The sequence below is a fragment of the Catharus ustulatus genome, chromosome 2, assembly GCF_009819885.2.
Source record: "Catharus ustulatus isolate bCatUst1 chromosome 2, bCatUst1.pri.v2, whole genome shotgun sequence".
Classification (NCBI taxonomy): Eukaryota; Metazoa; Chordata; class Aves; order Passeriformes; family Turdidae; genus Catharus; species Catharus ustulatus.
Genome location: NC_046222.1, coordinates 10,317,929 through 10,330,887, shown reverse-complemented (window position 1 = coordinate 10,330,887; position 12,959 = coordinate 10,317,929). Strand labels below are relative to the sequence as shown.

Sequence of the window (12,959 nt, the reverse complement as noted above, 5' to 3'; positions counted from 1 at the left end):
TGTCTGTCAGAGGAAGGCTGGTGAAATTCTTCCCTTTCCCAAGCATACACAGTGGGAGAAGATCAATGTTTTAATTAGGGAAAGGAACTATCAGGGACGCCCGCAATTTTGACAATGAGTTCACACTAAGGCACTGTTATCTAAGTTAAAAACTGAAAATGAGGTTTCAGACTCTAGCATCTCCTAAATTCCTAGCATCAATCATCTCCCTTCTCAGGGAGACATTGATTCTACTCTCCACCTACAAAGCGAATCTCAATCCCTCTCTCCCTTCCTCCTTCATAGTGGGAAAGCACGGATTGATCATCCTGGGTTGACAGGATCACACTGTGCTTTGACCATATCCCAGCATCCTGTTTCAGCTGTAGACACTGGCTTTAAAATGACTGAGACAATGCAGAAAGCACTCACAGAGTAAACCCTAGAAAGATTAAACCCTGTTTTGTACAACAGCAGAAAAGAAGATGCTTTGCAAACTCAATTCCCTTTTCTCCAAATGCAAGGATAAAGCTGGTGCAAAGCATCCTGCAAATGAAAACAAGCTGTATTTGATTCCACGCACACCAAATGCTTGAACTGTGTTTAGCACATCACAGGTGGAGGGTTTGAGTGATAATCCCCAGTGTAGCAGGATTTTTCCTGCAGACACCAGTTCACATCTGATGGGAGACTGTTTTAAAACCAGCCTCTGCTCTTACATTGTAAGAACAACTCTCTCCCTCAAGCTACTTGCAGACAAAAACATGTTTACCTCCACCTATCAAAGCACCAGGGGAAAAGAACAGCCCCTTGAAGGAAATTAATCCCTGAAAAGCGTTTGAAATGTTATAAACAGCTTACTACCAGAGTGAACAGATGCACTAAGAAGGATAAACAAACAAGCATTTGCCCAGCCCCTGGGAGGGAGCTGGCTGCACACCCCCTTTACACTCACACCAGAGGCAGGGGGGTTCAGTGTCCCAGTGTGTGGTGGCCAAAGGCCACTTGAATTGGCCCAGCCCAGGTATCCAGGGCAAGCAGCCCAGGACTAGCAGCACTGCAGCACCTCTCACCCCCTCCCTCACTCAGGGGCATCCAGAGAAGCTTTATCACAGCTTTTGCAAAGCAGTCTGAGCCTGCAGTGCTCACCCTCAGGTGAGGGTGCTCACCACAGAGTATGTGCCTTGCCTGCTGTCACAGGGAAGTGGCAAAAGCACATCATTCCAGGAAAAGAAAAAACAGCCTTCCAGTGTCTGCCCCAACCACTTTTATGCTTTCCCCACAAGGCACTCTGTGGGGCAGGGTCTGCCCATGGCTTTCCCTCTCCCTCTACTGCCCAAGGAATATTGAATTATTCTGTGCAAAATCAAGCTGTTTTCTCCAGAAACACTGAATGCTCTCTTCTGTTACTGAAAAACCCATTCCTGAGCGTAGCACTCCCTCAGACAACGGAGGAAAATGGAAACAGGCCTCCCTCTCACAAATGAGAAACAAGTAAAAAAAGGTGATGCAGAAGACACGGTGATAATGCCCAAAACCACAAGATTACTAGGGTTAGTTCTGCCTATTTTGCAGATGCAAGACAAGCCTGGCATCATTGTGCAGAGTCCAGGAGTATCCATGAGCACATCCTAACAGGTCATGGAGAAGATGTGGAGGGAGAGAAAGAGGTCCTTCTGGACTTCTTCTGAGTACATCTGCTGAAGACCATGTGTTGCCTACAGAATACGTGTCGTGGACTGAGCCTCCAAGCTCTGCAGGAGCCCAAACCAGCTACAGGGCACTCAGTGCCTTCTGCAGGAGCTTCTGGCACGGCAGAGCTTTGCTGCAGGGCAAAAGTGAGATGCTGAGATGCTCCCCTTGACTTGACTCCCAGGCAGGTGCTGTGCTGTGCAATCCTGCCGGGAACAGCCAGGCTCCAGGGAGTCAGTCGGGTGGGGAAGCCTTGACTGACACTCTGAATTCATTCAGCTGCTTTGCTAAGGAGAAACAGAAGGGAAATTAAACAGGAAAGGGCGTTTGAGTTGTGTCCTTGGGCAGGTATGGTAACAAGTGATCCCAAAGTCTTTCAGAGGTTTAACCTCAAGGACAAAATCCAAAGCCTGGCTTCTGCTCCAGAAAAGGAAGAATCTGCACTTTGCAGCATCATACTTCAGATGGTCCCTATGTATTAAAAAACAGCTGCTATTAAATATCACAATCATGAACAAAATCCAGTTTGGTTGCACACCCTGCTTGTGCTAAACTTTTCTTTCTGCTCACCATCCACTGACAGCGGCATAAAACACAAAGTGCCTGCTCATGAGTCACATGGATGAGGAAATACTGTGAACAACGATTTGGATTTCCCTTCACTTAAAAATGAGCACAATTGCAATGATCCCACTTACAGAAACATGATTAAAGTAGCCAAAAGAAATTAAGAAAAGAAATTAAGCTACCTAAGTAATCAGAAAACAGATCATGAATCATTGAGGAGGGTGAATGGTTGAACTTTCTCTTCCCTTTCCAAAGTTTCCACCTTCTCATGCTGAGAATGAAGAACATCACTATATGTTAACCATAAGTGGAGGATGAACACCTTTTTTACTATTAAGTTAAAGTGGTGCCACTTTCTTTGCATACAGAAGCAGCTTGTAAGAAGTGAGCTCCGGGAATTACTGTTGGGTTATTGCCTTCCCAACACTTGGAGAGGCTTGTGTAAATGCCAAGGTGGGCAAGAGGGAAATCCCTCCTCACCATTAATAAGGGTACTAGGTAACTTGTAGCCAGTGAACCGTGATTTGTTTGCTGAAATTAATATTTATTGTGAAGTTTTGAGAATTGCTGTGCTTGATATGTGGGAAGCTTCTACTTTGCACCCTGTGCAGAATAAACAATGTCTCCTTCCCGAACCTGGCTCTTGTCCGTGCGAAACACACGGAGGCCAGGCTGTCTCGAAACCCTTGCAGAGAAGGGAACTCAGTACTTTCTAGCTGAAAACCGAGGGGAATAAATGAAAATGTCTTGCTCCGCGCTCTCTGACGCCTCACACCGGCCAGAAGCCGCAGAGCACCATGGCGCCGCGGCCCGGGACTACCGCTCCCAGCAGCCACCGCGGCCGCCCCGCCCGGTCCGCGCACCACCTCCCCTGCTAACGGGTAACGCGCCTTCCGGCCCATTGGCTGGTACCCGCCGGAACCGGCTGTGCCGCGATGCGCACTGGGAGTTGTGGTTTTCTCGCCCCCCAGCACAGCTGATGTGAGCGGGCCGGGAGGGACACGTACTACCGCTTCCGGCGTGCCCCGCGCGGCCCGGAAGGAGCCGTCAGCAGACGGAGCCACGGGCAGACATGGCGGGGCAGATGGCTGTGCTGGGTGAGGCGGTGGTGTGGCTGGACTGGGAGGTTTTGCTGGGTTTTGCTTCCGCTCTCGCGTCTTACTGCCGCCGATGTTGCCCCAGCTTGGCTCTCCAGGGAGGCGCGAGTTTGCCATCCGTGGTGTGTTCCGCTGTGTCCAGTTCTAGGCTCCTCTGTACCAGAGTGAGGTGGATCTCCTGGAGCGGGTCCTGCGGAGGGCAGCAAAGATGATGAGGGGACTGGACCCCTAAGAAGCAAAGGCTAAAGGGGCTGGGGCTGTTCAGCCTCAGGAGGAGATTCCTGAGAGGGAACCTCATCAGTGTCTGTCAGTGCCTGCAGGGAGGGGTCAGAGCATGGACCAGGCTCTGCTCAGGGGTGCCCAGCAATGGGACAAGAGGCAATGAGCAGGAATTGGTGCCCAGAAAGTTCCACCTGAACATGAGGAAGAACTTCTTCACTGTGCAGTGACCAGCACTGGAACAGATCACCCAGAGAGGGTGTGGGGTCTCCCTCAGTGGAGATATTCCAGAACCATCTGGGCATAATCCTGTGCCATGTGCTCTGGGATGACCCTGCTCGAGCAGGGAGGTTGGACCAGATGACACACTGTGGTTCCTTCCAACCCGACCCATTGTGGGATTCTGTGAAAGCTAAAATGCTCATTGCTCAGAAGTGCCCAGGGAGATTTGTATCCCAGAGCAAGCCAAGGCTTTCTGACCAGTCGGTTTGAAGCACAACTATGACCAACTTTCCCTGCTGGGGAGAAGAAAGAGGTCACCTACTATTTGAAATTTAATTTATTTACGTTTATTGATGAGATTTTGTTTGTACTTTTTTTCGATAATGATCTAAGGCGTTACTTGATGCTAGACTTTTGGGTTTTGTCTGTCTTTTGATTATAAGTACAGTTAAAAGAAAATCAACCAAACAACAAACTCTTCTGCACATAAACTTGTCTTCTCTTGGGTTTCAAGGTACAGAAAAGATGCAGAGGTCTGGGAAGATGCATTTTGGGAGCTCGGTGAAATAGAATGAGTTAGTATGGGTTTCTCTCCCCTTATTGTTAGATTTCTGATGAAGCTGGAGGTGTTAGAATTGGGAGTTTGTTGTTTCACTGTGATTTTGGGCAGCCCCATTAACTCGATGTCCTTTTAGGGTCCTTCATAGGCAACTCCTTCAGAAGTACTAATTAGCCTGGGTTATTGCAGAAACACGCAGAGAAAAATAGAATTATTACAGTGCGGTGATATTTTTGGCTTGACTGTCTCTTGGGCTTTTTTTCCTTAATCACTTTAATATTTAATGCCTAAAATCCTTGACTTCTGGCCACTCTCTGTTGAGCAGGAAATTAAAAACTAATTAGGTAGCTAAACAAGCTCCAGAGTGTGAAATAAAGCTGCAGGAGGCGCACTATGTCACACTGTGTCATTTGCATTGACTGGAAGGTTTTGCAGAGTTGATCCCCTAACCCTGCTGTTCCCAACTCCGTGTTTCAGGCTCTGCTCTGCTGACCCTGCTCTTAGCTGGCTACCTGGCACAGCAGTATCTGCCCATGCCCAAGCCCAGAGTGATCGGGATCGACCTCGGCACCACCTACTGCTCCGTCGGCGTCTTCCTGCCGGGAAGCGGGGACGTGAAGGTGATCACGGATGAGAGCGGGCACAGCAGCATCCCCAGCGTGGTCTCCTTCACTGACTCTGGGGTGCACGTGGGATATGAAGGGCTGGAACTGGCTGATGCCAATCCTCAGAACACCATCTACGATGCCAAGAGATTCATTGGGAAAGTCTTCACTTCGGAAGAACTGCAGAGTGAAAGCAGCAGGTATCCCTTTAAGGTAAGCAGCCACCACCTTCAGTGCCCTCCAAGCAGCGAGGTGCAGGACTCAATCCAGGCTGGGCATGAGCAGAGCCAGAGCAGCCCTGGAGAAGGAGCTGGGGGTGCTGGTGGCTGAGAGGCTGGACATGCCCCGGCCGTGTGCTGGGAGCCCAGAGCCCCCCGTGTGCTGGGCTGCACCCAGAGCCCCGTGGGCAGCAGGGCAGGGAGGGGATTCTGCCCCTCTGCCCCCTCTGCTCAGACCCCACCTGCAGGGCTGCATCCAGCTCTGGGCTCCAGCACAGCAAGGACAGGGAGCTGCTGGAGCCAGCCCAGAGGAGGCACCAAGGGATCAGAGGGATGGAGCAGCTCTGCTGGGAGGAAAGGCTGGCAGAACTGGGATTGTTCAGCCTGGAACAGAGAAGGCTCTGGGGTGACCTAATTGCAACCTTTCTATACCTGAAGGGAGCCCACAGGAAAGATGGAGAGAGACTATTTACAGGGGTCTGGAGTGACAGGACAAGGGGGAATGGCTTCAAACTGATAGAGAGTAGGTTTAGATTAGAGATTAGGAAAAACATTCTTTACTGTGAGGGTGGTGAGGCCCTGGCACAGGTTTCCCAGAGAAGCTGTGGATGACCGATCCCCAAAAGTGTTCAAGGCCAGGTTGGATTGGGCTCTGAGCAGCCTGGTCTAGTGGAAGGTGTCTCTGCCACTGGCAGGGGGTTTGAAGGAGATGAGCTATAAGGTCCCTCCAACCTGATTGTATGACACTTAAAATATGGTTGATCATCTTGTCAGACCTTGAGTCATTTGGCTCAATCTGATGTGCCTGAAAACCGTAAGAGGTATCCAGAGCGAGAAAGGAAAAGGTTGTGGAAGTTGTGTACATCTGCATGAGAGCTGATAATGACTTTCCAGAGGACCCTTTGTTTTCCTACTCAGAAATCTGTTTCTGGGTAATCTTTCAGTCCCTTCTTTGAAAGGATAAATTTAAACGTGAAATGCTAACTGTGCTCTGCTGAAACTTAATTTTCCCTGAAACTGTAAAATAAAAACACAAACAAACAAACAAAAATCAACAAACCTTCTCCCCAAAAAAACCAAAACTCAAAAAAGTTTTAAAGCCACATAGTCTCTGTCCCAGTGCATTTTTTCCTTCAGCACTTTATTACTTACTTCACCAGCAATGAACATGGTGCAGAATTGGTTGGGAAAAAAAATCATGTACTGCAAGTGGTCTTTGAAGTCTTTTTAATTTTTTAGTATGGTTAAGAGAAGCTGTTTCAGTACCAAGCTGTTTGTTTCCTTTCAGAAACCTGAAAGGTAACCTTATTGTTAAAAAAGCATCCTTTCTGTCTTTGAATGTGGTGTTGGAAGTTGATTGCAGTTTCTAGGTGTTAACTTTTTTTAATGTATTTTACTGGGGCACAGTGGATGTCATTTGTTTGGCTATATTTTGACCCCTTAAATGACATGTTTTGCATAATCCTAATCCAGGAATAAAAGTGATCCAGAAATGGCAAAAGCACGTTTAAATTTTTCCAGAATAAAGAGACTACATGCAAATAAAACATTTGGTGGGAACAGGGTGGGGGAACATAGGAAGATTTCTCACTTGGGGGTTGTGTCGCTTTATCCTTCTAGATTGTCAGCAACAGTGGATTAGCTGAATTTTCTGTGACAGCTAATGAAACCTTTCACATCACTCCAGAGCACATTGGCTCTCAGCTGCTGCTGAAACTGAAGAAAATGGCAGAAGCTGACCTTGGCATGACCATTTCCAAGGCAGTCATCTCCGTGCCAGCAGAGTTTGATGAGAGGCAGCGGAATTCTACCGTTAAGGCAGCTAACCTTGCAGGTGATGTTTCTCTATTCCAGAGTTTTTCTTGGAGACCTTGAGGTCTGTTTCACTAACATTAAAGCTTTGTGGAGGATATAGAAACAGTGAATCAGTGACAGAGAAGTTTAGAAAGGATTTTCTGTGAGGAACAGCTGAGAACTTCTGAGTACTGAAAGGTGCAGCTCGCTAACGTAGACATACATGGCTAGAAGTAAGTTTTACTTGAGGGAAAATCTTTTTTATAATCTCCAAATAGGGAGACTATATAGAGCACCCTTGGACAATCATTTAAACAGAAATAGAGGGCATGAAATAAATCTCCTTAGCAAGGTTTCTCTGGAAGCAGTGTGTTTGGGCACATTATGGTTCGTGATTTTGCCCTGGTGCTGAAGCAGTACTATTTTAGGATTAAGTAAGGAAAAGATTTCATTGGATATTACTACTTAGGAAACTACTTCCTTTAGATCTGACACTTAACTTGAAGTGAGTGTGGTTAAAAAACCCACAGCAAGTAATGGCAAATGCCATTCTGATGTAAGAACTGCAGTTTTCTGAGGTGTACCTGAGTGTTGCTTGTTGTCTCTGTTCTTCGTAGGGCTCAGCGTTCTGCGAGTAATCAATGAGCCCACAGCTGCTGCTATGGCTTATGGTCTCCACAAAGCTGATGTGTTTAATGTTCTGGTGGTGGATTTGGGTGGAGGAACTTTGGACGTGTCTCTGTTGAACAAGATGGGAGGGATGTTCGTCACACGAGCCATGGCAGGTGAGAAAAATACTTTTGTTTCTCAAGGGGTGGGAGGCAAGGTGCACCTGAAGTCACTGTTGGAGGGACTTTTTAAACCAGCCATGTCACAGGGTGTTTTCCCAATGCATTCTCAACTGAATTTCATGCAAAATTAGGTTTGTTTAAAATCTTCCTGTCGTGTTTGCCCAAACTGGGAATATTGGCAGATCAGTGACCAGTGCTTTGGTGCATCCTTGCCTTGTGTTTGGTGCTGGGTCAGTTGAGCAAGGTTTGGGAATGCACAGGCAGTTAACCCAGAGGTTTTGTGATTGGTGCATGAATGATTTATCCCTGGGCAGAGAGCTCTGGCAGCAATGTTTGGTCAGACTGTAGTGAGGAGACAGCTGTGCTTCAGCTGGCCTGCATGCACACAGCTCTGAAGTCCAGTGCCAGCTGCCTGTGTTGCCTTCAGCAAGCAAGTTCTGATGTGAGCTGCTGCTGCTGCTCAGTCCAGTAAGAGTGGAACAGCAAGAAAGGTTCACTCTGATTTAGTCAGACAGGGGTCCACTGAGTTACTTTTTCAGTCAAAACAAAACAGTGGAAATTATTATCCATCATGTGTACAGTGGACAATAATTTTGTCTGTTGTCACAGCTCTGTGAGCTGATGTGCTTGTGGTCCTTCTGTGATTGTTCTGGCCCTTGAGCACCATCTCCCCGTGACGGAGAAGCAGTGTGCTGCTTTCTGGGGCTTTGGAGGTGCTCTGTGTGATGCCTTCTATTCTGATCTTTCAGGTAACAACAAACTTGGAGGACAGGATTTCAATCAGAGGTTGATGGTGTATTTATATGATCAGCTCCGTCAAATGTACGGTTCTCTGCCGACACAAAAAGAGGAGATTCACCGCCTCAGGCAGGCTGTGGAAGCTGTTAAATTAAACCTGACTGTCCATGAGGCAGCTACACTGAGGGTGCTGCTGACTCTGCCAGCAAACAAGCTTACAAGAGAACTTGCAAAAAGCCAGGTAAAAACAAACAGTGCACTAAAAGACGAGGCCTCACAGAACGCAGAAGGCCTGAAAAATCTTGGAGACGCTTCCAAAGTAGAGGACAACTTTGTCGAAGTTGTGTTTGAAACAGAAATCTCTCGGAAGCTGTTTGAGATGTTAAATGAGGACCTTTTTGAGAAGATTCTTGTGCCCATTGAACAAGTGTTGCAGGAGGGGCACCTGTACAAAGCAGATGTGGATGAAATTGTGTTAGTTGGAGGCTCCACACGGATTCCCAGAATACGTGAAGTTATTCGGGACTTCTTTGGAAAGGAACCCAACACCTCCGTAGATCCCGACTTGGCAGTTGTGACAGGCGTAGCCATCCAAGCAGGAATTCTTGCAGGGTCCTGGCCTCTCCAAGTCAGTGCTATAGAAATCCCTAACAAGCATTTAAAGAAGACTAATTTTAACTGAAAAGAAATTCTTCTCAATTGCATTCCAACTCTTCAAAAGGATCCATACTTATCTGACTGGCAATGGAACCTAACTTCATCTATGTTCTGTTCAACTTTCACCTGTTCCTGTTAGGTGTTACTGGACACCTACCTTTGCTAAAGCTTGATGTTACTTTAAAGGTACAAACGAGTTCTGAAGTGTGCTCTGTTTACTTGGAGATGGGATATTGGATGAAAATGCCAGTGATGACACACCCACATTTTCTTGCTAAATTTTATTAGCGAATCCTGGAGCGGTGTGTATTTTAAGTGTGAAGGGAGTATGACCAAAGGTTTGAGGTGTTGTGGTACTGAGGTATTCCTGGGTCCAGTGTATTTGCTTGGAAGGACTGTGAAGCAGCATTAACGCACAGAGCAGAGCACTGGCAGTGTTCAGCTTACACTTATTTGTTAGATTGAGCCATTCAGACATTTAAGCACCTTTCCTAAAGGCATCTTGGCAGCTTAAATGAGACTGAGGCATTCACTTGATTCTTCTGCTGTTCATAACAGCATAATGGTATTGCTGAGGCTCTGTGGCAAATTGTCCCATGATTAGGAATTCTTACGGAAAATGTGACTCTTGCCAGTGCAGTTTCTTGGTCTCCAAGGGCTTCATTCCTGCCCTGGCTGTGATGGTTAAACACAGGTGCTGCTGTTTTACCACTGAATGTTCTCCACAGAGGACGAGGGTACGTTGCCAAATATTCATACCTGCCCCTGCCTTATTTTAAAACTTTGGTGATGTTGTGTATCTTGAAACCACACCTGCCTGTCTTCTCTTGAATTTGACCAACATGAATTTCATTTCATTGTTCTGCATTTAAAAGTGTGTGACATCCTCTTCTTGAAGTACCCCAAGCCATACTGAACTTGGGGAGAAAGTGTGGGACAGAAGGGATGGCCTGGATGAAATGTAGTTCCTGTAGCCCTAGCAAATGAAAGTTGACCCAACTACTTTGTGCTTTTTTTAGCCCTTGTGTGATTTAGGTTTTGTCATGTCCCCACTCTAAACTGAACAGAGGTTATAGCTGTCCTGTTGGGAAAGAAGCAGTGTTGTGTGTAACTCGAGGTTTGAGGTGGCACTTCTTAGGACTCTCTTTTAGGCAAATAGGTCGCTATCCAGATATTTTGAAAATGTTTGAGGAGAACTTCTGAATTTCAGAAGTTACTGATGTGAAAAAAAATCGAATTGGTAACAGTTTTCTCTTTGGAGAGATTAAGCAATAATCAAACACCAGCTGAATTCCATTATCTGCTTGGAACTTCCTACCAAAAAAACCCATGTCATTCACTAAGACTGGTTTCAACATCCATCAGCCCAGTCTTCATCAGGTAAGCTCTAGTAATAGGTAGTTTTAAGGACTTTCTTGTCTTCAGAATAATTTTGTATTAACCTTGCTAAGATAATGTATGGGGCTTAGATTTATTATTTTAACCTATGACTATATTAAACTAGGCTTATTACTCTCCTGGCAGTAGGCCTGATTTATGGCACTGCCATAAATCAGTTGTGCTGATTCAGCTTTTTGCATAGCTATTGTCTAAATGCATCTTTGAGGTAATCCAATTAAAAACCTCTTAAATTGAATCATTGTTGCAAACAGCCATTCCCTCAGCATTGTTTCACTTGAGAGAGGATTCCCAAAGTACTGCTGACATCTGTTTAATTTTCCTGAGTTGAAAACCAAAGTGATTTTTTTATTTGAGGATTCTTTTTTTCCTTTGTACCTCTTTGAAAGTGACCCCAGCTAAGTCTGTATGGAACTTCCAGTAAGTAAAATTCCTGCAGTGAAAGAAGTGCCTCTTCAGTGACACCATGGATGAATGCCCATGTGAAGTACAGACCTCAGTTGCTGTTGGGGGCCTTTGCTTTGCAGATATAAATGCGTGTGTTCAACATCTGTAACATCTTTAGAGTCATTGTGGCCTTTCCTTCTGCCCTGCTGTAAGTTCATCTCAAAATCTACTGGAGTTGCAGTAGGACTTTGGTCTTCATGTCTTTAATGCACTGTGTAAAACAAGCAGACCTATATAGAAGTAGAACCACATCACAGGGAAGTTTAATGATTAAAAGCTTTTGCAGTTTTGGGACAAGTTAGGTAGGAACTGTTAAAACTCTCAAAGCAAATAAATGAAGTACTTTTTCCTTTCACATCCTCCTTTACCCTGGGGGAGTTAAATCTACTTCAGTGTTAATCTGGGAACTGGAAGGGAAGGGCAGGTTGTTAACTTGTAAAAACTAAATTCACAAAAGGATATTTATTCAGATTTCTGTACAGGTTGGATTTTTTAGTAGAGAAGTAACTGTACACTGGATATAACAATGCATCCTTATTTATTAAATTTTCTGAATTATTTATTTTGTATCTTTTAATACTGTATTTTGGCACAAACAATTGAAATTTAAAGATTAGTCCACTGCACTAAGTGGATATTTCCAGGTATACACATGGGCTGCTTACCAAAAGTCTCTCTGTAAAAAAGTTGATCTTTGAAGGCTGAAATCTTTCTGTAAACCTATGATTGCCTGTGGTGGTAGATATGTAACAAATTTCCCTAGCTAAGGCTTGTTTGGGAAGTTGAAATTCTGAAAGCATCAAGAGGCCTCAACAATTATGTGTTCCTTAATTATTTCCCAGTGCAAATGATGAAATGCATTTTATAAATAACATTTTAGGTTTTTTTTAATAAAAGCAATTTCTACCCCTTGGATCTGTCTTCTTTCACTTTGTCAAGGAAATTCTGTCTTCCTCAAATTCTGTGGAAGCGTAGAAGATGAGGTTGTGTCAGCTGTGAGAAAGTTTCTACATCTGCTTTTTTGGGGAGCTGTAAAGGAGAGGCTGCAGACCCTGGCTGATGTGCTTGAGGCAAAAGTGCCTTTCCCTGCCCACGCTAAGCCTGTTAGGAGCTTTGCTTTGGTGAGCTATTGCTGCATAGAAACACAGCAGGAGCATTTCCTGCTGCTTCTGCCTCCACTGCACCCCCTTTTCTGAAGTTACAGTCAAATATGAGGGGTACAGCTTGCTGAAAGAGAAGGAATGCTGATGCTAGTCCAGCATTTTCTTTTCTCTCAGGCTTTGCTGTTGTTCAATCTGCAGCTCTCCCAGCTGCAATCTGAAGGTAGCTGGAAGTGGAAGGTTGTGTCAGCCTGGCATTAAGCACAGAAAGCCCTCCCTAAAAGTAAAAGTAAATAAAGTAAAAATTACCATGCACTGATGCCTCAGACTGTTTTCTCTGGACCTTGCAAAAGGGATTGGTTCCTGAGGTACCGAAGGCTACCTCCCCTATCCTATGTGCCCAAAACTTTCTCTTGGGCAAGAAATAAAGATTGTAGTTGATACACCAGGTGTCAGTATTAAACTAATGTAACAGGGCTGTACCCAGGAACTTTATTCAGTTTGTTGGGCTTTTTTAAGCAGTTGATGAGGATCTTATCTTAAGAGAAGATTGATTACATTGGTTGTATTGGTATTAAATTTCAAGAGCTTCAGGAGCTGCAATAGAAACAGAAATGACTTTATGTGGCCTACAGAAGCACACTGACACTGCTGACACTTCAAGCCTGGAACAGGCTCACAGGAAGCTGGCACAGCACTGAGGCTGAGTGAGTTCAAGAAGTGTTTGGACAATGCTCTCAGGCACAGGGTGTGACTGAGAGATGTCCTGTGTAGGACAAGGAGCTGGACTCTGTGATGGGTCCATGGCATATTCTGTGATCCTGTGGTTCTGTAGCTATTGTACGTGGGAAAAACGAGGTTCACTTTTTGGTAAAT

General features: G+C 45.4%; 1 protein-coding gene across 1 annotated transcript; it reads left to right on the top strand.

The window, feature by feature from the left end:
• Positions 1 to 3,270: 3,270 nt before the first annotated feature.
• LOC116992979 (heat shock 70 kDa protein 13-like) lies at positions 3,271 to 11,896 on the top strand. The gene is made up of 5 exons (XM_033053158.1): positions 3,271 to 3,335; positions 4,813 to 5,153; positions 6,779 to 6,992; positions 7,570 to 7,737; positions 8,493 to 11,896. Exons 1-5 carry the CDS (start codon positions 3,311 to 3,313, stop codon positions 9,161 to 9,163), a joined length of 1,419 nt encoding a protein of 472 aa, XP_032909049.1. The 5' UTR covers positions 3,271 to 3,310; the 3' UTR covers positions 9,164 to 11,896.
• Positions 11,897 to 12,959: the final 1,063 nt, after the last annotated feature.